The sequence below is a fragment of the Parus major genome, chromosome 5, assembly GCF_001522545.3.
Source record: "Parus major isolate Abel chromosome 5, Parus_major1.1, whole genome shotgun sequence".
Taxonomy (NCBI): Eukaryota; Metazoa; Chordata; class Aves; order Passeriformes; family Paridae; genus Parus; species Parus major.
The window spans coordinates 15,558,266-15,585,734 of NC_031774.1; the positions used below are offsets into that span (position 1 = coordinate 15,558,266).

Here is a 27,469-nt window from a genome sequence, read left to right on the forward strand (position 1 = left end):
TCATTTGGGAAACTATTTTTACTCACCATGAATGACTAAGCACATCGTTTTGGGGGCTGATGGCTTTTCCTTTTTCCGCTCTTTCTTGGATATATTTATTTTTAGGTTTCTTTGGGAGGGAAGAGAAGCGGAGTGCAGAATGAAAGCTCAGAGTACAGGAGACAGAGATCAAGGGAGAGTGGGAAGATTGGATTTACCCCTCCGAGTCTCAGGCTGCCTTACTGCTTATGGAACTTAGCCACCCATTGAGGAATTTTATAGGTGAAATAGGAAAAGAGCATTCAGGAGGCTGTGGACTTTTTCCTTCAGAAATAAAAAAAAGCAGGGTCAGGTTCTGCTAATGGTTTTCTGAAGAGCTTCAGTAGGATTTGAGATGGAAGATTTTCTCACAGTGCTTGATTATGCTATAGCCCACATGTTTCTAACGTGATTATGGGATAATTGCTTTGGGGCAGGAAGCATCCTTCTGTTCTGTTTGTCCCGTGCTTGGCACAAGGGGAAGCCAGCCTTGATGCTACAATAATGCAGGCAATTATTCATATTCACCCCACCTTTTATTTGAAAGGAAAGTAGTCCTAGACCATATGGTTGAGAGCGTGCATGCATGACCTTTGAAAATCCCCAAGAAATTGGAGGAGAGTTAAAATAATGCAGAATATTGAGGGGTTTTATTCCTTCCATTTTTTTATGTCATTTCCCTGGGTCACATGAATGGTTTTTGAACCAGTGATGCTGCATATATGCCACTGTGGTCCACGTAATAAAACTCCCACCTCTCACACTTAACATGGAGGAAGACGATGAATCACTCACCCAAAGACCAAAAAGTGTTCTGCAAACCTGTAGGGGGATGACCTGTAGGGGTACCTGGAGAAGAGGAGAAGCAGCCATTCAACCTCCCTGACCTTTCAGTCCTATTCATACAGGGAATGTGACTCTGTTGATCTCACATTCCCCCATACCACCCTGCTACCTCCTCCTGCCTGCTGCAAACTCCCTCTGACCTTTTTCTCTGCTCACCCTCCATCCCTGCCTGACATTAAGAAGAGGAGCAGCTTTACCCACACAACTTCCCCCAGACATATGAACAGCAGGCTCATCAGTAGCTCTAGTCTCTATCCATGGGGTTTCATTGCTTCTCCTGCGCCTCCTGAGGATACTCTGCACAACTGAGTTTGTCCAAGCTCTCCAGAAAAGCTGAGGACAGTTGGCCATGGCTCTGCCTCACCTGCAAACCTCTTAATCCCACAGGAGCATCACTCTCACCCTACCACTGCCCCTGTTTCTTAGCAGCTTCTTGGAGAGAGATCTGGGTCTCATAACAGGCAGATGTAGCACTAATAAAACTTAATTTACTTTGGCAGGGCCCAATGCCACTCCAGCAGCAATACATCCTGTGCCAGAGGGCAATTTGTCCTTTTTTAACCAATGCAGGCACCTTCAGAAGGATTAAACTGGTCTCATGGAAGGTGGACCTCCTCTCCAGCCTCAGAGACCTGTGGATGTGCAAGAAGTTCCCCCACATCACACCAACCCACAGGGATGAACATAGGGTGGGTGCCCCTACACTGGAGCCAAACCTGCCTGTGAAGAGCTGAGTGAATTACCATCCTTATTTCTTAGCTCAGCACTTTGTGGGTAGGCTTAAGGCTTTTCCAGAGGATTTCCCTTCCCTTGCAGTTTCTGCTCACACGAACTTTTGTTCTACCCACCCTGTTTCCAGTACTCTGGGGATTTCTATGCTACCCTTCCCCAGTGCCACAGCTAAACTGCCTGCTGCAACAAGGCCACCTGCACCAGGCTATGTCACTGTGGGGTGACACGGTGTGTCCTTGTGTCCTCACTCTCCCTGTGCCACGGCTGCATCCATCCTCCTGAATGACCTGCAAGCTGTCCCTGCACGGCTCCAGCTGCTCTCCATCATCATGTCCCTGGGGGGATGCTACCGCAGCACCCGAGAGCTGGGATTCCATGCAGCTTCCCGGCTGTTAGCAATGGGAGGTAGCAAGCACATCCCTGACCCTGTGCTAAGCATGGGCACAGCCAAACCTCCTGGGCTTGACCAGCCATCGTGACACCCCCACCCCCCTCCCCTAAAGCAGCCACATGCCGTGCATCCTGCTGCCGGAGTACTCCCACCCCTACCTGCATTGGGATTTGCTCCGTGCCAGCAGGATCTGTGACCTCACACACAGGATTTATCCCCTTTCCATTCATCCCCTCATGACCAGAGCCCGTTTTTCCCCACAGCATTGCATCACCACCAGCTCCCCTTGTTAATTCCGGTTGTCCCCACGCACTCCTGCCACACTTGTTTTAGTTTTTCACCCAGATCCATAGCGGTGAACCCGCAAACAAGGCTGCAGCGAGTCCCCGCTGCAAAGGTGTCTGTAGGTGATACTGGGGAGAGCAGGGCCGAGCATCCCCTCCTGATGCTCGGGGAAGCCGCTCGGCCGGGGCCCAGGAGATGCCCTTCTCCAGCGGGGCGCTACCAGGATGCTCCAAGCAGGAGGTGACGTCCCAGTGGGGGGGACACGAGGAGAAGAGCTGAGACACGGAGGAGCTCTCCTGCGTTTAGCATGTTCGGGGGGAGAGAGGGGGCTGCAGGTTGACCTTCCCATCCCTTAAGTCCCCCTCTGCCCATCCCTAGCCCATGGGTGCCCCCCTCCCCGCCCTCCCCTCCTCCTTCAACTCCAGCGCCGAGGAAGCCGAGCCGGAGGCAGTGCTGAGCCGGATATGCAGCGACTCCCCGCATCCCTCCTTGTGAGTATCCCTCGCTCCTCCTGATGCCTTCGGAGGAGACCGATGGACGGACGGACGGGCAGCCAGAGGTGGACTAGTCTCTCCTATTTGCAAAGCTAGGGTGGAGGGGAACTTCTTCTAATATCCCCTTCCCCATCCTCCCCTCCTCCTCTTCCTCCACGTCCCCAGACACGATAGCATTTAAAAAAAAAAAAAAAGGGGGGGGGGGGGGGGGGGGGGGGGGGGGGTGTAGAATTGGAAACCTGCTGGCAGGTGGAAGGAACCGGGAAATGGAATCACATCTGGAATCCCACAAAGACTAGGACTCAGGGAAAAAAATGCCCCCCAAAATACCCACCCCGCTAAAGAAGGAGGGAGGGAGGGAGGGCGGAGGGGCGGGCTGCTCTGCCGCACCGGGAGACCCGCTCCGCCCGCAGCCGAGCCACCGGCTCCCATCCCGGCATGGGACAGAAAGGAGAAGGCCCCGACAGACGGACAGACAGACAGGCGGGCGGGGAGGGCTGCGGAGGGGGCTGCAGCGCGGCCGGCTGGCAACTCCCTCGCAGCCCCCCCGGCGCCTCCCAAGTGTTTCTGTCTGCTTTTATTTGTCTCCTTTTTTAAAGAAAGATGCTTTCCCCAGTGGTGACTGGAAGGCGGGTCACGCAGGCCAGCGGGCAGCGGCGGGGGGAGGCCGTGGCCGAGGGGGAGGGATGCTGCCCGCCCTGCCCGCTCCTCTGCCCCCGCCGCGGGGCCGGGGCCGGCGGCAGCTCCGCGCCGAGGCGGCGGCGTCGTGGTCCCCGGGTGTAGCGGTGCTCCCTCCTCCCTCTCCTGCCTGCCCTACTCTCCTCCCTCTCTCCTCTGCCCACTCCCTCACTCCTCTCCCTGCTCTCTCCTCGGTCTCCCGGTCCCTCTCTGTCTCTCCCGCCTTCCCCCCACGTCTCCCCTTCTCTGCTCCTTGCCCCCTTTCTCTTCTCCCCCTGCCCCCGGCCTTTCCACCCCCTCACCCCCATTTTTCACGGGGGGGGCTTTTCGCTTTGCCAGGGCAGAGCGCGGTGACGCCGCGGCAGCCACCACGGAGAGGACACAGGACCCCCCCTTGGGCCCGCCATGCCCCTTTGAGGGGGTGGCCTGGACCCCGAGACCCCCGCAAGGCCCCCCGCAGGGCTGCTTCGCCTGCATCGCCAAGCCCCCAGCTCTCCGGCAAGCTTCGCCCGTCCTGTCTCCTTCTTCTGCCGTTTATCTCATGGAGAGCAAGAGCTGCAAAGGGGACAGCCTGCGGCCAGCGGTCCCGTGCAAGCACTCGGTGGAGAAGAAGACGATGACCAACCCCACCACTGTCATCGAAATCTACCCTGACACCACCGAGGTGAACGACTACTATCTCTGGTCCATCTTCAACTTTGTATACCTCAACTTCTGCTGCCTCGGCTTCATCGCCTTGGCCTATTCATTGAAAGTGAGTACTGAGCGAGAGGCTCGGGGTAGGGGGTGACCAGGCAGGGGGGGAAGCGTCTGGGGGTTGTGCCTGATGTGAAACACATCTTTGCCACCCAAATGAGAGGCTGCAGACAATGGGGATGGGAAGAGCTGAGGAGCCTGTGATGTTACTTCAGGTGGGGAAGAGGTGCTTTCACTTGCTCCAAGTACCCTGGGAGGCTCCTCTGTACCGTGGTGGCAGGGTGACAGGCAGGCAGCACGGGGCTGGTTTGGCTCATGCTGCACCTGCAGGCACGCCGGCACTATGTCCCTTATTTGGGATCCTGGCTGCTAGAGATCATCAGGATGGGAGCCAGCAGCACTGGATGGTCAGGCAGGAACAGTAAGAAGCAGCCAGCCAGGATCAGCCATCAGCTGGGAAGTTGCAGGGGGTAAGAAGCTTACAAAGTGCAGGGCAATCCTGCCTGTTTCTTGCCCTCTTTGTAATTAAAACACCCGAGCTCGTGGCCAGCTTCCCCCACTCCAAGCCCTAAAAATCCAAAAACAAACCCTGGAGACCTGCCAGCATCATGGGAATGGTGAGGAGGTGGAAGAGAGTGCAGGGGGCTTCCCACAATGCTGGGCTGGGGGGATACAGAGCTGTGTTGTTGGAGAGGGTGATGGCGTGGAGCACAGCCCATGATGGGAATGGGACCAGGTTATTATTCCTGATAGCTGCAGGGGAGAGCAGTCCAGCAGGAATGGTGCCTGGCAAACAGGCAGCCCCTTGGCAGCTGCCAGGAGAGAGGGGCCCGGGCTGCCCTCCCCTTCCCTGCCTGCCAGATGCAAAACTAACTGAATGGATGTGCAGAGAGCCCGGGGCGGCTGGGTGGCCCGGAGAGGAGCTGGCTGATTTGTTTTGGCAGGCAGCATTTAGAGGAAGGCCAGGGTGCAGACGGGCTTCGTCACAGAAGCAGATCAATTAACCCCATACAGCTCCTGTGAGCTGGACTGTGAGCACCCAGCACTGCAAGGAGGCTGCTCCCAACACTGCCAGGGTCTCCATCAGAAAGGCTCAGGGACAAGTCTGCAGCCCCATGTCCTGGGCTCACCCAGCACTGGCCTTGTGGTGCCTGCCTTGGTTTCTCATTCCCTGAGATGGGAGACGAGCTCTGATCCATTGCCTGTGCAGGAGGCTCTGCTGCTGCCTGGGTGAGGCACTTAATAACTTAAATCATCATGGGGCGAAGCATCATCACAAGCAAAGGGCAAATCCCGTCAGTAGCAGGCTAAGGGAGCAAGTCCCTTAATACCCCCCACACCTTGATCCAGCAAGGGAAGAAAGAACTGGCTTCCTCCATATTTTTTTAAGCCCTTCCTTGTCTGTATTTGTCTTTAACAACTGACATCTTTCCCGTGGAAGAGGCTACCATGAGTATCTGGGTTCCTTGCTGCCGCAGCAGTGAGGGCAGGACAGCCTGAGAACAAGGCTGACCCATCCCCTGGTGACAGGATGCCACCTGCAGAGTTTTTAGAGGCTGGACCCTTCGCTATCCTTAACATGGGGTGGAAGGAAGGGCAAAAGCCCAGAGTAACCCAGGCCCTTGCACCAGAACAGAGGTGTGGGCTCAGCATCTGTCTGCAGAGATCTAGAGGACATAAACTTAAGCATGAAAAAAAGAGGCAGTGGTGAGGGGAGGCAAATGGGAAAATTTGCTCCAAATAAGAGAAAGGAGAATAGAAGATGGCTGTCTTCTATTCCAAAAACCAGCCTTGGCTTTTGGACTGAGAAGGCGGTAGCTGATGGGATGTAACCGCGGTACCCAAACAGAGGTAACGCTGAGCGGGTAGAAATAACTCTGCTCTGGTTTTGGAACTCCCCAGTGGCTGTGACTCTGTGGCAAGGGGAAAATAGAAACAAAATGTCCCTCAGAGGCAGAGGACAGAGCTAGCAAGTGGCTGAAGGGATGCCAAGTGCTCTCACAAAGTGCTGTTGGGATGGGTGGTGAGAAGCAGTGCAGATGCTGGGGCAGTAGCAGGTCTGTCCAGGGGAAGACTGGGATGTTCAGAAAGGCAGCTGTGTTCCTTATCCACAGCTACTGCAGGGATCTTCACAACACCCTAGCCAGGCTGGGTGTTATGGTTATTTCTCCAGAAGCATGTTTTCTTTTCTTTTACCATCAATAATGTTTTTCCCGAAGTTCAGAGAAAACAGGAGCAAGAAATGCCCTGAGTACAGATATCCCTTTAAACAGACTTCTCTTGTTTCTCTGCAATTAAATGTAAGGACATTTGAGCAGTTGGCACTTAAGTCCAGCCTTTCTAGAATGTCTGTGCTCTGTGGGGACTGACTAAGGTGCTGTAGGAAGGAGAAGAGTGAAGCTGCACCTTCCTCTCCCTGAGCCTCTTCTGGGACACCTGACAGTAGAGCCCTCAGCCAGTGGAACACAGGTTTCCTCAAGGACCATCAGTGCACTGATGCCGTTAAGCTGTTCCTGGGTTACAGCTTTTACACTTCCTTTAAATAACTGAAACATCTAGCACTTTCAGGAATTATTGTTTTCATTATCAGAAATAGCATTTTCAATTCCCTGTCATAAAGGTCACCTGCTTCTGACAGATTCATACTGTTAATAAAGCAGTATCTCCTTTGTGACCCAAGTCCATGAGATGTTTCAGTATGTATCTTAGCACACGCTAGCATTTCTTCTGGTTTCAGCAGCATAATGCCCACACTGTAAGACATATATATCCTTGGTACACTTGAATATTACTGTGAAGCTGTCTCCTTCCTCATGCCCTATTTTATTGGTTCCAGCCACATCTGGGAAAACAGGCATGTCTGCCTGGCCTTTTGCATGCTAGCTACACCCATCTAGATTTCTTTCTGTGGGTAAATGCTATTTCATGGTGACAACAATTTATTAAAAAATGTCAAAAATCCTCACCCCAGCACCAAAGAATTTGTGAAGAAAGAAACACGTGAAGTCAGGTGAGGGCAGAAACTGTGACATACAAGGCAGGTTCTGTGTGTGACAGACATCAGAGCCAAGCACACAGGAGTGTGGCAGCATCCCTCATCTTTATTTACCCCCATAGCAGGCCAGATCCTCAGCAAACACAGCTTGCTGGGCTGCAACGGGGTCACACAACTCATGGATCCCTCCAGGGGTCATTTCTAGCATCTCAGGCTTCTCAAGGTCAGCCTCCTGGAGTGCAAGCAAGGCGCTTGCATCTAATCATGTGTGTTGGATGCTGGGGGAGGAGAGTTCAACAGCAGGATCAGGGAAGTTAGAAATCCTAAAGTAACCCTAATCCCAGCCCAGCGCAGATAAAAGTATCACTCCAACAGCAACGCTTTGGATTCAGTTGGTTTTGATCAGAAGCAAGTGTTGTGGTCTGATATTCAGCAGCTCCCTCCCTTCCCCTTTCCCAGCTCCAAGTGGTAATGAATGATGCATCAGTGCCTGGTGGCAGGAGATCTCACTTCAGTTGTTCAGAGGTTCGTCTCTGGAGACTGTCGGGGTGAGCCAAGTCCTTCTCTGTACCCATTGTGCCATGAGGCGATAGATCAGAGGAGCTGGGATCTGAGATGAGCCGCAGTACGGATGCCTCGCTGTGCCTCTGTAGAGATGAAGGTGCCAAGGAGCCTTGCTGTCTTTTTAAGCAGCCCACAGCATTGCTTGCAGAGTTTTCTTGCCCCTTGAGGTCATGGAAATATGCCAGGCTCTCTTGCCTGCTCTCTGCCCAGCCCCTAGCACACAGCTGTGGGCATGACTGTTTGCCTTCCCCTCTTGCCACATGTTGATCTTCCTTGTTTCGAGTGGAAGCAGACCAGCACGAATCCACAGCTATTTGTTAACCCTGAGAAGCTGCCGCACCCAACCTCTCAGGCAGGCTCTCATCCTGCTTTTCGGAAGGAGCAATGGTTTACAGACGTGGGTGAAATGCAGGGGTGACAGTCCCGTGACGCCAGTGCCGGTGTGGTGGAGGCACGTGGGCTGGAGAGCTCTTGAGCAATTCACAGAGCAAATAAATCCAAGGATCGCCTCCAGAGCTCCTTCTGTGCAGAAACATGGAGCTCTGCATAGAAATGGATTTACTGACAACCAGCTGTGGACTTCCAGGCTGCCTTAAAAACAGCCTCATTAGACTTGTTATCAACAAGCCATTTGTCTCCTTCTGCAAGCTGAGGCAGCACTTTTTACTAGAGCAGCAAGTTTGCTGCTCCCAGAAATGAGAGGGGCTGAGCCTCAGGGCAGACAGAGGGGAGGTGACTGCTGGGGGAAGGATCCAAGGGGAGCACTTGGAGAGAAAGCAAAACCCCAAGGAAACAACATGTAGAGAGGATGGTGATGAGAGGGAGCAGAGAAAAAACCCTTGGGCAGTGGCATGCTGGAGGTGTGGGAGGACACGGTGAGATGGAGAAATTGGAAGACAAGGTGAGCAGCACAGAGGCAAGTAGGGATGGATGGATGGGTGGATGGATGGATGGATGGATGGATGGATGGATGGATGGATGGATGAATGGATGGATGGATGGATGGATGGATGGATGGATGGATGGATGGATGGATGGATGGAAAGGCCACACCACCTTTTGTTGATAGGAAGGGAGAGAAGAGAGGTTTGAATGTTAGAGCACAAAAGCTGGCTCTGTTTCATGTAAGGATAGGCATGGAAGAAGAAAGAAATTGTGTAAGTTGCCAGCCTGGATCAGAGGTGAGCTCTGCCTTGTCCAGGAGGGGGATCTCCAGAAAGGCCACCACATAGTGCTTGGAGGTGCCCAGGGAAACCCCAGTCAGCAGATATAACCATCCTCACACCCCAGTCATCTCAGTGCAAAACAGGGCCAAAAATCCCCATCTAGTTTTAGGCAAAGTGAGGAGGGTCAAAGAGGTGATGAGAAGAGCCTGTGTCTAAGAAAACACCACACCTGGGTCTGGGGTAGGGGTTCAGCCTTGTGACCTTGAGGACCTGTTCCTCACCATGCTTCATCTCTCTGGCTATGGAAGGAATCAGCTTCCAGGGCTCCCAGAAGCTCGTGCACCAGCTGCCAGCACATGATGATGGTGGCCACAGGAGCATGAAAAGAGGAAAAGCTGAAGCTGGGCTATAAGAAAGACACCAGCATCTCCTTAAGGACAAAGCGGGGAAGGAGCTGGAACACTTATTAGAGCTCCTCCAGAGCCTGTCTCAGTTGCCACAGCAGGACATTAAAGGGAGACATCTGGAAGCATCTGGGGGTGCAAGGCTATGCAGGAGGAAGCACTGCTGCCCTGGAGAGATATGTGAGGCTGGAGACATGAGTGGTTTGTAAGGAGAAACTTCTTTTCATTGTGCTTTTAGTCTACAAGGGCCCTTGCACATGTTTGGTGTTTAGAGGCTCCATTTCAGTATAAATGGTTATGGGCAATCAGGGATGATTTTCATGAGGGTGACCACTGAAGCCACGGGGTTGGCAGGATTGTGTGGGTGGAACCAGCTGGAGGTGCAGGGAGAGGAGGCAGCTGGGTGCCCTTTGGTAGGAGGCAGAGGTGGCCATCGCATCATCCTTTGGACCCAAACAACAGGAAAGAGGAGAGATGGGAGGAACAAAAATAAGGAACTGTGGGGAAATGGTGTCACTGGGGGGAGGGCAGCCCCAGGCACCCCTCACCACAGATGCTCAGCAGCAGCAGCATGACAAGAGCAGGGTGAAAGGAAGAGCCATGGGCAAATCAAGGAGAGGCGCTGCTGAAGTGTGTCATGGGAAAGGGCTAAAGCACCTGTCACCAGTGAAAGCTGGTGTCAGGTGGGAGATGGGCTGGGAGAGGCTGCTGGGAGCACTGGAGAAGGCTGAGCATGGAAATTAGGGTTGTAGGGCGCCCCAGGGACAGGAGGAACAGGAGGTGAGGAGTAGGAGACAGCTCCTGGAGCCAAGAGGAACTGGCCCCACAAAGGTAAAGCAGCTTGGCTGAGGGAGGGTTGCAAAGCTCGGTGTGCCTGCCACGCCGGTCTGCTGGAGAAACCTCTGTCTGCCTGGCAAACACCGAGAGCAAACGCCAGCTTGCCTGCGGCACGGACTGAGTTACGGTGCAGGAAGGGGCAAAAGGCATTTGCTCCGTGTCGGTTTTGCCCGAGGCAGCTCCACTGCTGGGAAGAGGAAAGTGTGTGAGAGCTTCAAAGAGTCTGCTGGGAGCAGCAAGCGGGATTTCTGGCCTGAATCCAGCACCTCTGGGGCTTCTCACCAGCGCGTGAGGAGATGCCAAATGCCTGGTGCTGCTGAGCCCAGGGGTTTTGGGGCGGATGTTAAACTTACTGAATAATTTCAAATGTGAGTCATCCCAGACATTCAGCTGACACAGAAAGCATGTGGGTTCCCAAGCTGCCGGCTTGATGACTTCCCAGAGATCATCTCCTCTGCTGAGAGCTCCAGCCAAGTGTGCCCCAAAGACACATGCAGTTTGTGACTATCCCCTCTTCATGATCCCAGAAGGATGCTGAGCTGAGCACTCCACAGCAGGGCAATGAGTAGATGGCTCCAGCTCCAGGCTCCAAGGAGCAGGGCACATCAGATGCTGAGGACATGGCATGGTTTGATTTAATACAAGTATGAAAAGTAGGCTCATTCTTGCCTATGTGCCTGCCAGCACCAGATCCTGTGGGTCTCATACCAACAGGATACCTCAGCAGCTTCCTTACCCACGGTTCAGAAGATCAGGGTTTGCTTGTGCAGAGAGGTCCTCATTGGTGTGATGGAGGGCAGGAATGTTGCTTGAGGGCCTGAAATGCAGCTTTGGAGGGCCCATAAAGCAGCACAGCTCAGTGGAACAAGGGGTGCAGCAACCCTTCCCTGTGTCCAGCAGAAGGCTTTTAGGACAGCCCTGTGGGTAAGCACTGCAGGAGGAAAAGAGAAAAGTCAGTAAGATGTGTCCTGAATCTGTTGCAGTGTCTTTTTGGAAAGCTCCTCATCGATAAAAGCCTTTTAATATTCCTCAGTCTGACTCTGGTGCTGGTTTTTGCAGCTTGCCACCCTTGTCCGGTATCCGGCCAGCATTGCCTGGTGGGGCTCTCACTGCTGGCAGCAGGGCAGGTGAAGGGCTCACAGCCCCACTCCCCACAGCCCCCACCCACGAGAGAGCAGTGGGGCAGGCCCTGCCACACCCTGGGCACCTGCATGGATACAGGAAATGGATGAGGTGTCCTGGTCCTTTTGTCCAGGTCCTTATGTTCATCCTTGTGGCTCCAGCTGCTTGAGTCTGCTGAGTGCTGGCTGAAGGGGCAGCCTGGGGACAGGGACATATCCCTGCTAGGAAACGGTGGAGTTTCACCCCTCCTCTGCTGGGATCCAGCTGCAGAGCTGCTGCTGGTGGACAGTGCCAACAGCTGCCTGGTGCTGCCATCGCTGCCTGCCTGGCTGTGCCGTCACTGCCTGGATGTGCCATCCGCTGCCTCGCAGTGCCATCGTTTCCTTGCTGTGACATGTGCTGCCTGGCAGTGCCATCCACTGCCTGGTGATGCCACATGCTGCCTGGTAATGCCATTGCTGCCCGGCAGTGTCATCTGCTGCCTTGCAGTGCCATCTGCTGCCTGCTAATGCTGTAGCTAGTACATCAGTAATGCCCACTAGTGGCATTGCTGCCTGGCAGTGCCATGCAGTGCCTGGCAGCCTGCAAGTGCTGGGGACAGGCCCGTGGCATGGATATGCACAATCATTACTCACTGCAGAGCTGTCCCAAGGAAAGCCTGTAAAAGTCCCAGCCCACAGGATAATGAAGGGAGCAGACTGTGCTGTCAGAATAGAGAACTGCCTGTGGCAGAGATGCTACACAATCCGCATAAGACCTGCAAAAGGAAAGGAGCTCATTAACCCAGGACTACTTAATATGCTGGAGGCTCGTGCGCAGCCCTGGAGCTGCAGTAGGATGCTGTGCCAGGTTTCACCCGCTCGGGCCCTCAGTGCAGACGGATGCACAGGGATGCACACCAAAACTGCAGCCAGCATTCCTTCCCCCTCGTGGGCTGGGTGAGCCGGAGCCTGGTGCCACAGGGCCACCTGTGACACGGTGGGAAGCATGCTGTAGTGCCTGGGGTGTACAGTGGCATCTCAGTGCCTTCGTGCACCCTCAGGATCCAAATGACACTGCCCCACCATGGGACCCTGGTTTGCCTAGTTGGTAACAGCAAAGGGTCACTCAGGATTTTTCTGCTTCCAAGAATTTCCAGCCCACAGGTGCTTGGCTTCACAAACTTAATCCATAGCAGAGATGGGGTGCAAACCTCGCCTCAGGGTGTTTTATGGTACAGGCAACCACATACAGGTGCACTGGGTTTTGTGGCTGTTGCTTGAAACAAGTTATGTCTTTCATACATGTTGCAATTACTTCATTTAATTATCTTTTTGTCTCAGGTCCGGGATAAGAAACTCCTCAATGACTTAAATGGAGCAGTTGAAGACGCCAAGACAGCCCGGCTTTTTAACATCACCAGCTCAGCCCTTGCCACCTTCTGTATCATCCTTATCTTCATCTTCCTGCGATACCCTCTCACTGACTACTGAGTGAGGCCAACAGCAGCTGCCGCCGCCAAAATGCCTCTACGCCAGAAGTGTCTGCAGTTTCTTGTAGCAAGGACACACAAAAAAACCAACCACCACACCTTGATTGCCAAAAGAAAAAGAAAAAAGGTCAATTAAATACATAAATAAAAGTTAAATTAGTTCATCAGCCCAGCTGAGCATACCCTTCTTGCCCTGAAATGGTATGTGAACAGCTGAAGGAAAAGGTCTCACTCTTACACATGTACAGGAAGAAAAATAGACCAAAAAATATTTGTTTTATGGCCAACAAGCTGTGTGAAAAGAGCGTGCAAAGCCCAGAGCTACGCACACTTAGTAGCAGACAGCTGAGCTCTAGGGAGCAGTGGGGTCCTGTGGAGCTGGAGACACATACAGTGATGGATGGGGATCATGGCAGGGCTGGCTCACAACATATCAGGTGTGTTCAGACCGCCCCACCACCCCCAGCTTGTGGGGGTTTCTTTTCCTTTTTTCTCTTGAATTTCATCCACTGGTTCAACAACTCCCAACCCCTGGAGAGCTGAAGGTGTTAGGAAGTTCATGCTGGGGAGCCCCAAAGCCTCCAGAGAAACCCTGAAGTGTTAGAGGGCAGGTTTCTCCCTGGGATTTCCCAGCAGTGCTGAGAAGGAAGGCACCTTCTGGAGAACTCACCTAAGCCACCTAAGTGGAGTGCTACTGTATTTCTCTAAACAGTCAATAAAAAGATACCTCTGATATGTGATGCTGCTGGGTTAATTCCTTCCTTAGCAGGGCTGGGCTCCTGGTCTCTATGGGCTGGCAAGAGAAAATGCTAATGTCACCAGCAGCTGCTCAGGAGAGATTTAAAGCAGGAGTGAGGGATACTGCTGCAGGTCAGGGCCACGTGCAGCCGTGAAGGAGAGCACAGACCCAGATTTAAGAGCAGAGACCTCGGTGACTCCTTGATGGAAGATCTATGGCAAGCAGGCAAAGGCAGCCAAGCAGGCAGGGCCCCCCTCCCCTGCTAGGACCAACACTGAAGAGAGAAATAAATTGCTGCAGTCTGAACCTGCTGCTACTGCAGCACTTCCCAGGGTCATTATGGAGAGCCAGATTTCGGAGACGACGTGCCTTTGCCGCTGAAACAGACAGGAGCTCAGAGCCCTGCCCAATAGCTGCCTGCAGCTGCCTGTCATGCTGCAAATCAACACACCCTGACTTGAAAACACCCATAAATTAATGACAAGACCAGGACTAAAATACAGCCTATCAGCCCCTCTGACCCTTCATCTCATCTCATATGCCACAGCTGCCTCATCTTTTTCCAGCTGTAAGACGACCAAGGGGCACCAGTCACTGCAGACCAGCCATGGAGCTGGGAGAAGGCATCAGGACCCACCTTTGCACCCACCCTGAAAGCAGAGGTGAAGCAAGAGATGGGGAATGCAGACAGACTGTCATGGGACACTTCATCATCTGCTGAGTGCATGGTTAAATCAGCAGGCTGTCTCTGGGCTGTGCTCAGCGAGGGATGTGCCATAGTGAGATGTGGGCACAGATCATGAAAATGCTTCCCTGAAAGAATCAGGAGATGTCACCTCCTTCCTGCTCAGGTCTCCACACCTTCATCCTGTACTGGGCTTCATGTGTCAGGGGAGCTTTGGACAGAAAGACCTGCAGTCCTTCCTGCTCCCGACTCACTGGAGAGCATTTCCACCCCAGGCCATATCAGGGGTCTGTTTTGCAGCGAAGTTGTGGTTGGGAGTGCAATGTATGATGCCCTGAAAGTATCTCGGCCTTGAACAGCTCTATGATCATTCATTCAGAGATCAATACTCTTCCCAGCCTCTCTTGATTACTTATTGCTCCCTTCCCTGAGGGGTCACAGCCATCGGTGTTTCCATCCTAACATATGTAGGGGCTATAGCCAGTCCCCGTCCCAGGCTGAGGGAGGAGGTGGCCTGCCACGATGGCAATGCCCCCCAAAGAGGGTACAGCCAAAATAACTCACGTTGCAGCCTCCCTGAACTGGCAAATTATATCCCACTGGGACAGTGCTACCTTAGGCAAGACCCAGACCAGTCATCCCAGGACCCTCTGAGGTTAGGAGAGGCACAGAGATGAAGTTGTATCCCCTTTCCCTCCCCCTGTACCTGCACCAAGCTCACTTTGCCTGCGTCTGAGGCCTTGGCTTGGTATCCTTCCCCATCACACCTCTCAAGCTTTTCAGCTCAAACACAAGCACAGCTGGGTGGGCTTGGGGGATAAACTCAGACAGGGTCAGCCTATGTGTGGTGCCAGGGGTTCCAAGCTGCAGCTTTAGATCCCTGTGGGACCTATGGCATCTCTTGCAGTAATGAGTGCATTCCTTTCCATGAGCTGGGACTCATGTCAGCCACACTGCAAGTGCTTTGGCACTCAGAGACCAACCACAACTCTAGGAAATCTTGCAGGGACAATGCCACCATCCCCATCTTCTGTGCTACACAGGAGAGAGCCGCCCTGCTTGGCATGCAGGCTCTCAGATAAAGGGCTGCTCAGATAAAGGCAGAGCTGACACGAAACTGGAAGTGACCCAAAACCAGCCTTTTCTACATTTAACAAGTGTGACAAATGAGTTATCATCATCCCTTCCCCTGACGGACCATCTTATCTGCAGGAAAATGGATGCTGGTTTAATGAACCAGGGGGAATACTGAACTGACTCAGCAGCATTTTTTGCACGTATAACCCATCAAGGATGGAGAAACAGGGTTATTATTAGTAGCTATCATATTTATTGTTTGTTACCCGTGTTTTAGGAGGTGAAATTGCTGTGCTGCAGCAGGTTGGAGGTCCACCCAGACCAGCCATGGACAAGAACAGGGTAGCAAGAAGGATGCCTGGAGGATGGGATGACCGACCCCAGCACACGCTCAGCTCCACCACAGCCCTTGCCTCGGGTCCACCTGCCGTGGGGCAGCAAAACTCCTGTGCTCTCCCTTCCTCTCTCTTAGTGTCTCCATTAAAAGGGAGTCCCTCCAATCCCACAGCAGAAGGAAAGCACCCCCAAAATGGGGGAAATAAGGGGGACGTGTAGATTTCCAATCTTTTGGGGGAGAAAAAAATAATTTATTGATGCATGGGTCTTCCAAGTGAAGCAGCATCAAGGTATTCAGCATTCATTTTTCATCTTGTCAGTGTCAGGGAACCCCAAATTGAGACAGCAGAACTACATCCCCATATACTGTCAGGCAAGTACATCCCAGATTGCACCAACTGTGCTGTTAAGCAAAAGAAAGAACTTTTTTCCTTCTGAGGGAACAAGGGAAAGAAAAGCAGTAGCCAAATCCGACAGGTCCTCTAATTTTTTATTTTTTTTTTTTTTTTTTTTTTTTTTTTTTTTTATTTGCAAGAAAATTCTGGAAGTTCGGATTTTGCCAAGGCTGACACCCGCCGCGGCAGAAGGCAGGCTTTCAAGAGTTGCTTCTCTGCCTTTTCACTTCTGCCACTCACAACGTCGCGCCGCGCTCTCCAAATCGCACTTTTTTTTTGGCTGCGAAGCCGCAGCCTCTGTTGCACTCCGCGGCGGGAAGGAAAACTGTGAGGAGGGGGTGGAAGAGAGGAACAGCCGAACGCAACTTGAGAAGCATCTTTTGAGATGGGGAAAAGCTGACGGTCACGTTGCCATTTAAAGATTTAATTGTATTCCTTCGGGAAACTGAGCCTGACAGCTTGATGATGATTGCTTTTTGGTTTTTGTTTAACTCGGTGGGGGGGGAGCGATCGTTCCCTGTTAGGCGACATTGTGCAATTGCGCCTAAAACGCCTGTGCTGATTTTGCGTCCCTGGTAGCTGGAAGGCGCTTGGGGTGGGCCTGGGGAAAGGCCACCGAGGTCACCGTCCGGTGAGGAGATGCTTCGGGACGGCGCTGCGATGCCCCGGCTGCGGGGGGACCCTGAGGGCAGCGCCATCACCCAGGGGAGGTGGCGGGGTCAGGGAGCGGGGTGTCCGAGCCGAGCCGGGGCTGTCAGGCTGCAGAAGGCAGGCAGAGGGCCCCCTCTCCCCGCCGCACGCCGCCGGCAGCGGACTGCCTATCGCCGGCAGCCGCTGCCGCTCTGCCCCCGGCCAGGAGCGCAGCAGGTCCATCCACGCTTCTCCCGGGCTCCCCGCCCAAGCCCCAGCACCGGGGAGCTGCGAGCCCCTACACAGGCAAGCGCCAGCTTGTGCGAGAAGCAGTTGTGAAGCGAGGGTGGCTCCTAGAACCAGGCAGGAGCGGGTCCCCAGCCCTCCCTCCGCAGGGATGTGCCCCCCCGTGCCAGCGCCAGCCGGGACATGTGCGTCAGGCACATGTACACATTTACCCTCCGCAGGGAAAGGTGGCTGGCAGCCAGGCAGTGCGGGAGCAAACCTCGCCGTGCTTACGCAGGTCTCAGTGCTCACCGAGCCTCTGCCCCCGCTGCCATGCGGGGCTCGGGGATGCCACCTTTCCACAAATGCCACCAAGCCAGTTTGCAGGCAGCAGCGCATCGAGTCCTCGCTGGTGTGAACTGGTTTGGGTTTGGCGGTTAAACACGACTCCACAATTCTCCTTTATCTTTGGACTGACAGTAATAAACACGAGATGGAGCTCGTTCAGGTAAGGACCTCCCGGTCCAGTGTCGACACCTGCTGGTTCCCCTCCTGCGATGAGCTGCCAGGCGTGCAGGCAGAGCATGGTGAGTCAGGCCTGGAGCAGCCATCAGCCTGGATACCCAAATCAACAGCCAGAGAGAGATGCAAACAGCAACCTCTATTCTCCTATGGGGTGTGTAATCCTCCAGCAAAAGCCAGCTAGGCTGTAGCATCACAACCCTGCTTCCCAGGCACTCCGTGGGCCAGGACACAGAGTCACGCTGCCAGCAACCAGCAACTCTCACCTCCCTTCCCAGACACGTACTGGCATCCTGTGTGACCTTACCAAAGCCTTTTCATCTCTGTTTTACCCTCCCATGCTGTCTTTTGGGGAGATGGCTTCTCAGAGGAGGAACTGGGCAGCCTTGCTTAGAGCCACCAGGTTCTGGGACCTTGGCACTGTGGGTGTCCTGTTACAGGTACAACTGCAGCACTGCCCAGCTATGGCTGGCAAACCCAGGGGGAGAGCTGGACGCTGATGGAGCTGCCTCTTCCCTCCTCTCCATCCCCTCATCCGTGTGCAGGGTGGACAGTGAAGAGCGCCTGGCTCTGCAGACAGACCATGGCGGTGTGCAGTCCTGCTCGGGGGAGGAGGGGCAGGCACAGATGGCAGCAGATGCTCTCATCAGTGAAAATGATTGAAGCAAAACAAAAAAGAAAACCCTAGCAACTGGTGAGCAGCCTAACAAAAAACAGCACAAGGGTACAGAGAAAGGGTCTGGACCTGACAGACCCTTGCATGGAGCCTAGCTCCATGCTGCCTTCTGGCCCAGGATAATGTTTTTCCCATCTCCAATTCACATACAAAGAAGAAAGATCATGCCTTGTCCCAGAGCACTGGGCAGTGATTATTTTTTAAGACTTGGATATATTGAAATGAAATCGTTTGGTTTCTCTTCCATTCCCCGGTCCCTATCCTCTCTCTTCATTTTCCCTCTGCCTTCAGAGAAGTGAGTGTGACCCCAGACAGCTTCTAGGCACATCTAAGCCCCTCACTTACCCTCTCTACCCATGGCGATGTGGGCCAACATGGCACTCCAGTTCAGCATGGGAGGTGAAGGAGCAGGAATGCTTCCTGCACCTGAGGGGAGTGACTGTAAAGCCTCTGCGCAGCTTGGCTGCCGTTGCCAGCCTCAGCTCCTCTGTTGTGATAGCCTCGTGCCAGAGCAAAGGTCCTGCTCCTCCACCCCTCCTACCCCCTGACTTTGACCCATAGTGCCAGCACGCAGGGACCATGCCCTGTGTTTGGCACATCTCCGTGCTCCTGCCCAGCTCTCCTCTGGTATGCCCGGGGTGGAGGGAATCAGAGGGAATTTATTCAATGTATGATGGTTTACTTTTCCTTTTCCCCTTTGGCAGGAGTGCCTCACAGCACAGTCAGAGCTACAGAATGAATACTTCTGCAGCATGTGCTGAGCTGAATGGCACAGCATGCAGCCCTCCAGCCTGCTCCTTCTGCGGTTAATTGCACAGTAGCTGCTCCTGCAACGTGCAGGCACAGCTCTGCACGCTGCGAAGGCTGAGCCATGCTGCACACAGGCAGATACTCGTGTAGGGAAAATGGAGACAGATCCAGGGCAGCCCCTGCGTGAGAAACACACCTGCCTGGTGATGCTGCAAGTGCCTTTTTCCTGCTCAAGTATGTCAGCTCTCTTCACTGAGTGACACCATTTTGGGCTTTGCAGAAGGTGGCGTGCACAGGGATCTGTGCATCCATCCCAGCCATAAGGTGGGAGAGCTGGGGAGAACATGGGCAGGTGCCAAGGAAGGGAGTGATGTCCTTCTCAGAAAAGCTTATGCAGAGATCACCACAGTCAATACATTTCTTTATGGAACAGAACAAGGCAATATAAAGCCTGACAAGCCCCTTCCTCCGGCACCACAGAGTGCCCTAATCCAGGACATCACAGCAAGGGTGACAGGCACACACACATGGTGGAACCAACCAAGCCTGGAAGAAGCAGAGCCATGCCAGCCCAAGGGCTGACTCTGGCCTCAGCTATCAGCACAGTTTTCAGGTGCCAATACCCCTTGCAATGGGAACACAGTGTCTTGTGCCACAGCCAGCCCTCCTGGGAGAGAATCATGGGATGCTGGCTCAGCCAGTGGTGTGAGGAACTGCATCTAAATAACTAGGATAAGTTAAAAAAAAATATTATTTGGCCATTTAAAGAAATTGCAAGTTGACAAAAATCTCTTTTTTGATGGATAAGAAAGTTGGTTTGGCAGCAATTCCTTTTTCCTAGTTTTAGTTTCCTTCATGATCAGGTTCCAATTTTAATCCCTGCAGGATGCATGCAGAAGGCTCTGCTGCACTCTTCTGCACTTGGCTTGCCATGGCAATTAGGGGGCCTGGAAAACATTTTAGCAAGAACTATTACATGTACAAGTATAACCTGCATTTGAAACATGTAGCTGGGATGCAGTCCACCTCTGGATGTGTCTGAAATCTGGGAAAGAGAAAAAAAACAGAGTGGGGTAAATTATTTTTTAAGTGCTTTACCTGAAACAAAATGCTTTCCTTTAGCCATAAGCAACTTGCTGTGTATTTTTGCTCAGCTCGTGATGGCTGTGATGGAGAGGGGGGTGTGATGGCCCTGGGGCTGAGACAATAGATTCACATCTGGTACATGGAGCTTAGAGATGAGGCTGCTTTGTTCTGCCTGCCTGACCATTACAGCATTGCCCTGGCTCTCTCAGCTTAATTTCCCCTGGGAAAAATAGGGGCAATAGGGATGACCCGAACCATCCAGAGCTGACCAGGTGTGCTCGCAGCGCTGCCCTCGCTCAGGCTGGCTGCCCACTTCCATGTAGCCGTGGGTTCGCACCCGAACGCCAGAATATCAGGTTGAGCAGGTTTGGGATCTAAATAGGGTTAGCTCCCAGCTTTGGGAGGCAGGTGAGGTTTTGCAAGCCTCAGTTCACGCCTGCTCCTGGCCCCTGTGATCCTGGGAGCAGTTTAGCAGCAGTGAATCATTTGTTTTGGTTTCTCCCCACCAGGCGCTTGGCTGCAGTGCCTGGCGCAGAAGCAGTGGGTGTGGGAGAGATGCAGGGCTCGTGGGCTGGAGCCACTCCTGTGGCCGTGACAACCCATGTCCCACTGGTCCCCAGCCCCACTGGAGCTGCTTCTGTCTGCTGCCAAAGAGGATTTGGTGAGCCTGTGTCCTCATCATCCAGTGATGTAGCAGGGGCATCCACGGATTAGTTGAGGAGAGGATGCCAGGGATGAAGCTCAAGAGGGAGCTCAGCTTGGTCTCTTGCTGGAATGTACAGTTCAAGGGTGTCCCTCAGGACACCCCATCCTCTGCCTCATCCTCATCACCTCCCCATCCCTTGCCTGCTGCAAGCTCAACATACTTCTCCCATCTGCTTCCCACTCTCCTCCCTTGTGCCATGCCACTGGACAGACAGGGAACAATTTTCCCAACAGCTCATCTGGGATGCTCATCTGTGATGTGCCAGGTCCAGTATTGGAAACATTGATTTTAACTGGAGTTTGGAAAAAAACTGTTTATATCCTCTTCCTTCAGCAGGCTTTGTGAGCTCATGGCTCTCTGCCTAGATGAGAAAGCTTTGGGATTTCCACACTCATTCCTTTTCCCCCCTTTTTTCCTATTTTACTCCAAAATAGGGGTGTTGGGTAGGGGAGGAGAAAGTCCAAAGCTGAGGGAAGAGAACTCTTTCTCAGGTTTTCCCCATCTGGGTGCTTTGCATGGCCGCAAGGAGGGAGCTGGGCAGGAAAACCAGCAGGAAAGGCTTTGTTCCAGCCATGCCACTCATGCTGCTGCTCCAGCTCCCACCAGGATCAAGTGTTCCCATGCCCCTGAAGAAGCCAGTGCCCATGCTATCCCAGCATCTTGCCACTGATTATGATAACTGGGCTGAAACCCATGAGTTTAGGTAGAATATCCCTCATTTTGTAAAAGTTTCCCTGCTGACAGCTTTGGGTGAGCTGATTTTCTGTGGTAGGAGAAGGGCATGAACCGGCATTGCTTATGCAATGGGGAGAGTGAGACTTTTTAGCATCCCATGGTTTTATACCTCTGGTGCTTTATGAGAAATGACATTTCTGGGAAAGATTTTGCCGCCAGTTACTGTGGGAGCTCGGTGTTCTTCTCGAGCAAGCTGCTGGCCCGCGTGTCTGGAGACACGAGAGTTAATTTTAAAACATCCGGCATCTGTATCGGCAGGGAGGAAGGTTCCCTTCGTTTCCTAAGCACCAGCAAAACCTAAGCTTCTAAACTCTAATCCCTCTCTAAGCTGGAGCTGCCAGGCCAGGGCCAAGGGCAGAGAAAAGCCCCTGGAGTGTAACCAGGCCAGTTGCCCAGTTCTTCTTTGGTGAACCCGCAGCAGGATGGGGAGCCCTAAGCTCCAGGATGGGGATGGAGCCCACTCCATCCATACAGGGATTTGATCGCCCCGTGGGGTCAGGCTCCTCCTGCTTTTGGAGCCAGCTTTTTGGTCACACTTTGCCGTGCCATCCCCCAAGACCGCGCTGCCTCTGTGCCAGTCCTTCTGCAGCTTGGGCAGCGCAGAGAGAACGAGTGCCGTGGGGCGCCCCGCTGTCCCCCGCTGCTCCCGGCTCGCCAGGCAGGGCACTGACGGGCGCCAGGGCTGGCCCCAGCCGCGGCAGAGCTCTCGGCTCAGCCTCGCAACGCCAGGCGGCCCGGGGACCATCCACGACCCAAAAGCACACCGCGGCGCGTTTTCTGCCAGCACCGCGCGGCCCCGAGGTGTCGCGGGCTGGAGGCTGAGCCCGGGAAGCGCCGGGCCCGGGAAGCGCCGGGCCCGGCGGGCAGCCCGGGCCCCTCACCGGCGGGCAGCCCGCGCCCGCTCCCTCAGCGCTGCTCCGCGCCCGCGGCGCTGACGTCACCCTGCCCTGCGCCGCCCGCGCTGATTGGCTGCGGGTGACGTCAACGCTGTCTTTTTTTTTCTTCCCCCCCCTTTTTTTTTTCCTCCCTCTCCCCCTCGCCCCCCCGCCCGCTCCCGAGGCATGACCTCATCGCCGGCGCATTCCCGGCGGCGCGGAGCGGCGCGGAGCAGCGCGGAGCAGCGCCGAGCGGGCCCCCCCGCCCGCCGCGGCATGCGGGCCCTGCGGCGCCGCCAGCGGCCGCGCCAGCGGATAGCCCGCGGAGCGGGGCGGCCGCCCGCGCCCGCCGTGCCGGGTCAGTGCGTGTCCCGCCGTGTCCGCGCCGTGTCCGCGCCGTGTCCGTGCGGGAAGGCGCCGTGCGCCCCGGGGGAGGCGGGGAGGGGGCGCGGAGGGCGGTGCGGGGCCGGCATCGCGCCTTGAGGCGGCGGACAGCATGTGCCGGTATATGTGCGTGTCTGCGTGTGCACCTAGGAACGGCGCTCGGCCGCCGTGAGCGCGCTGCGATGGCTCCGGTGCGAGGGAGAATAACGTGTGCGAAGTGCTGGGGCTGGGGAGGGAGCAGCCCCACGGCGGCGATTGGGGAAAGAACGGGGGGTTGGGGGGGGGGGGCTGGCGCTCCGCGGCCGCGCATGTCGGGGATGCTGCGCTTGTTTTCGGGGCGGGGGGGTGGTGGAAATCCCACCCTGCCTTGGCGGTGTGCGCTTGCCGGGCGGCCGTGGCGCAGGTGAGGAGGGGGCTTGGGAAGCTCCGGGGAATACCCGCTGTCCTGCCGGGCCGGGGGTCGCGGCTGGAGGGGCTTTCTGGCGGGGCTGAGGGCTGGTGTTTGAGGAAGCGGTGTTAACAGCGCTGTGGTTTTTCTGATGATGAAAGAGGTTGGAGTGTCGCCCTGTGTCCTTGGCGTTTAAACGCAGCCGGCATGTGTTCAGCAGCGGGGGTTTTCATGCAACACTTCACTGCTGCGGCTCCAAAGGCGCTGCTCGCGATTAATGAGTTAAGCTGCTCGTTTAAAATAATCCTCTCCACCTTCCCTAATGTGCCTGGACCGATTGATCACCCCCACGCACCCTCCATCATTATACAGTGATAAATGTTGCTTTCTGTGCTGAGCGTTGTTTGTTTTTAAAGATTCCTGGTTATTTCCCTTATTGATAAATAAGTTCCTTCTCCTTCCTACTCCCCCCTCCCTTTTCTCCTCCCCCAGAATTAAATTCCTGAGCAACAGCAAAAGCTGATGTCAGTGCTTCAGCTTGCATTGGGGGAGCTCTGTGCACAGGTCAGTAATTTGCGGTTTCGTTAGAAGGAAGAATGCGGTGCGGTGCTGTTCTGATAGGGATATTTGGATTTTTCTAGGCATGGATGCGTTTATCCCTCATATTGCGGTAGTTGCTGACAGCTCCCTGGTGGGAGCTGGGTGCTGCATAAGCATATGTAGGAGAGACCATGCCTGTCCCAAGCAGCTGGCGATGACGAATGCGTTGGGAATGGTTGCCAGCGGTTCCATCTCCCTCTGATTTGGGGTAATAAGGCAGACCCCTTCCCGCAGGAAAGGGTGAGGATATCCAAGCACCCTTGGAACAGGTAGCGCTGAGGATTGCGCCTGGCAGTGCAGGGGCCATGATAACCTTGAGAGCAGCTTGCCCGTGGAGCGGTGTTTGACATTGGCTTGCATTGTCTCATCCTCCTGCGCTGAGGCAAAGGCTTGGGGCACGGCTGCCTACGCGCCCAAACGCGGCTGTGGAGAGCTTTGTTTTCGGAAGGACTCGATGCACGGGAATTGGTGCTTTTGGGTTTGGCCTTGCCTCTGTGTGCCTCTGCTCGTGCTGTCGGAGGGCGGCTGTGCTGGGAGAACTCTCTCTGCAGAAGAGGTTGGTTCGGGTTTGGGTCTGCATGGGGATTTCTGCACTCGCTTTGATTTTGCTTGTAACAGCTCCTGAAATGACATAAGCTGTGGCACCAAGAAAAATACTCCTGGCCATAGCGTATTTGGGATTTTTAAAATGCCCTCAAGGATTTTGCAGGTGTCTTGTCCCCAGTTTTGTGTGGCAGAGCCTGGATGTGCAGGATTGTCTAAATGGCTGGGACGAGAGTGGACAGGCAAGAGTGTGAGCAGCACAGGGATGCCCAGATGCCTGTATGCAATGGCACTAGGCAGAAATTCCTGTCCTTGGCCTATTGGCAGCACAATTGAGAGGCTCAAACCTGAAGCTGGAAGGTTTCCAAGCTGAGATGACAGCAGCTTACACCAAAGGTCTTCTAACCCAACAGATTGTCCTCCCGTGGTTTCCAATTGTCCCTTCTTAGACGTACGATAAGGAAAACCTGGATCGAGCATTTTTCTTTAAAATCTAGCCTCAGCTAAGCTTGGGAGAGCTGAGCAAAGTGGCCAGAGTCCTTAGGAGCGTTCACTGGTGACACTGCATGGAGATTATTCTTGCAAATACTGCACCATGCTTGTCTGCAGTGTGTTATTGCTGGGTGCCAGGCACCTCACTGAGAAAGCCATTGAGCCTTTGGAGAGCTTATATTCACCTAAAATTAAATGCAACGTCACTTTTACTACAAAAACACCCCTGAGGGCTGGGTAGGACTAAGCAGTAGTGTCTGTCCCAGGCTGCCAAATTGGATCTTAAGAGGTGGGAAAAAGCATTCTTCTCTCCTGTGCAACCCTGTTCCCCTGTAGGAAATCTCCAAAGGCTGGAAACCCATTGTTCCTCTGGATTTCTGAAGTGACTTCTCTTGGCATGAGTATGAGCGAGTCCCCATTCCATCCCTACCCCTTACCTCTGCCACAGCTGCTGTAATCTGCATGGGGGATGCAGGCTTTTCCTCTCTGGATTTGCTTCCTTGCCTTTAAACAAGGATTTTCTTAGGGATCAGAAGTTAATTTATCTTGTGCTCAGCTCGGCTCCCAAAGTCCTGGGCACAGAGCATGTTCACACTATCAGGAATGGAAGAAGGAGGAAGAAGGAGGTGCTCCAGCATTTGTCAGCCCTTGATTTATGGTGCAGGCTCACAGGACGCTGCCATCATACTGAAACAGTGCCAGCAAACTGAAACTGGTAGAGAAGGAGATGATGAAGAAAAGAAGCTCGTGGATGCTGACCACTCTCTCCCAGTAGGACAGCCAGGATGCTGCACTGGGAGAGTCTGTAGACTGTTTTACCCTCTGCCATGTGTTTAATGGCAGTGTTAAGGGGGAGATGGTTGCAGAAATTCCCAGGTGCTCATGGTCTCTGAGTCTCACTGCACTCTTTTTCTTGCTGCTATGCAGAGAAACTCCTGCAGCCAGAGCGGCAATGCAGTCATCCTGTGGGGAAAGCTTCCACACTCCTTTGCATCCCCATGCCCTCTGGGTTTTAAAACCTGTTTTTCAAGCTTTACATTTCTTCTCTGAAGATACACCTGTCCCGCCTGATGCCAGTGGGAAGGAGGCACCTGACATAATTATGGCAGGCTTGGGGAAGGGAGGTGAGTGGCCTGGGAGCATTCATCAGATAAGAAGCTAAACAAGCTCTCTGCTCGAGATTTTCTCAAGCTTACTCAGGAGACCTGGGTGTACTTCTGTGTGCAGGATTATAACACAGCCAGGGGAGGGTGAGGGAGGGTAAAAACTGACATGCCAAGATGCTGTGCACTACTGGTGTCAAAGCTGCTGCTGTCAAAGCCAGACAGAGCTTGTGGTGTGATTAGTGGTAATGCAGGTTCCTGCAGGGACAGTGAGTGGTGTAGTGCACCCCAGTGATGGCTTTGCCTGCTCATCTGATGGAGGGGGAGACCATGACATGCCTCATCCCCATGGGACAGTTGTTTTGCCAGAAGTGGGGCAGAAGCTGAGACCATGGTGGAGCATCCCAAGGTCTGGTTGTGGTTGGTGCCTTGGTCACCCTGTCTCCTCTTTAGCATGAGTTCATGGAGAGGAAAACATCTTTCTCTTACAAGAGATGTTTCTAGACTTTCTGCCCCAAATCTTTGGGTCCATGCTGTCCAAGAGACTCCTTCGGTTCTCAACCAACTCCACTTCCAGAAAGGAGATTAAGAGTAAAGGTGGGCCACACTGGGGGACTGTGCACAGCACAGAGGCCTGCCCAGACTATGCTGCAGACTGCCATGACTACTGTAGGATGGCTGGCTGCATTTCTCTGCTGTTTGGCTCCTATTCTGAGGTTTCCTAGACCTAGCTGGACAAGATAATCTAGGCTGGTGTGCAAGAGGCTTCTTTCCTTGCTTTGCCCAGGGCTTTTGTGGGGTAGGTTTTGCTGCTTTGGGTCTTCAGTTTCTCAAAGTGACAGGTATTGTTTGCATGGTGTCTTGGAAGGATCTGCATTTCAGAAGGTAGGTGAGGTGCTAGCCCAGACTGGGTTCAGGAGAGAACCTGGAGGTGCTCACTGGAAGCTGATCCAGAACACAGAATCTCCTGTTGTAAACAGGAAGCAATAACAGGACAGAAATGCAGGGACTGTGTGGATTGAGCTGAAATTTGCTTAAGAGACTCCTAGGAACCTATATGGGGCTGGAAATCCTTTTTTTGTTTCATCTTTTCTTTTAGCTCTTGTTATGCCTTTTTCCGTGTTGTTTTTTGTGTGTGGAAAGTGCTCATGGTTCCCCAGTGTTTGCATGTATATCTTGTCTTCCTTCACTGTATTTTCTTTAAATAAAGCCTTCTCTTTGGGCAGAGACCTTGTGTTCTTAAAGAATTCCTCCAGAGTCCTTCAGGGTCCTCTAGCAATTTGCAAAAGAGGCTCTCTGTGTAGGGTTTCTGCACGCTGAGTTATGGGGAGCATTATTTCTGAGTCCACTGATGACTGGGAACAAGTTATCTGGCAACCAGAATGGCAAGACAACATGTTCTGGTGTTGATGCTCGTTCTTCTTTAAGGGAGAGAGGGGTTGGACCAGCTGAACTGCTGAGGTCCCTTTAAACCTAAATTATTGCATGACTAGTCCATAAATACCCACTGTCCTGCTTCTCCCAGGCTTTTGTAGGACACCTGTTATTAGGCAGTGCTGGTGAGGGGACATGAATGAGGTGGACCACTGCTTTGATCCTGTCTGCAGGTTTCGGTGACAGCGTGACCCTGGCATCCTGTCCCCCACCACGTCCTCCAGCCCTGCTAATGATGCAGTGCGTCTTTCCGGTCCGTCTCTGTCAGCCCACATTACTCATCCGGCATGGAGGTGCGCAGTGTGCCCGCATCCCGGCTTTTCAGCTCGCCTCTTTTTGGCTTTTTAATAGGGGATTTAGTTCTCCAAGGAGCTCTGCTGTCTATGGCT

The 27,469-nt window shown here is 53.7% G+C and overlaps 2 protein-coding genes across 2 annotated transcripts in view; both read left to right on the forward strand.

Moving 5' to 3' along the window:
• The first annotated feature begins 2,107 nt into the window (after positions 1 to 2,107).
• IFITM10 (interferon induced transmembrane protein 10) lies at positions 2,108 to 13,439 on the forward strand. Its single transcript, XM_015631354.3, has 3 exons — positions 2,108 to 2,763; positions 3,784 to 4,198; positions 12,551 to 13,439. Exons 1-3 carry the CDS (start codon positions 2,654 to 2,656, stop codon positions 12,698 to 12,700), a joined length of 675 nt encoding a protein of 224 aa, XP_015486840.1. The 5' UTR covers positions 2,108 to 2,653; the 3' UTR covers positions 12,701 to 13,439.
• A 9,006-nt stretch (positions 13,440 to 22,445) lies between these two features.
• DUSP8 (dual specificity phosphatase 8) overlaps positions 22,446 to 27,469 on the forward strand; it is a 46,151-nt gene continuing 41,127 nt past the window's right edge. Inside the window, exon 1 of the mRNA XM_015631597.2 lies at positions 22,446 to 22,494. The gene's annotated coding sequence lies outside the window, so the exon portion shown is untranslated. The remainder of the gene's footprint in view (positions 22,495 to 27,469) is intronic.

What these genes read in the sequence shown, in the direction of transcription:
- IFITM10 (XM_015631354.3), top strand. Translation starts at nt 2,654, where the DNA reads ATGGGTGCCCCCCTCCCCGCCCTCCCCTCCTCCTTCAACTCCAGCGCC. An exon ending in GACTCCCCGCATCCCTCCTT is followed by an intron (nt 2,764 to 3,783) that starts GTGAGTATCCCT and finishes TCGCTTTGCCAG; the next exon opens with GGCAGAGCGCGGTGACGCCG. An exon ending in CCTTGGCCTATTCATTGAAA is followed by an intron (nt 4,199 to 12,550) that starts GTGAGTACTGAG and finishes TTTTTGTCTCAG; the next exon opens with GTCCGGGATAAGAAACTCCT.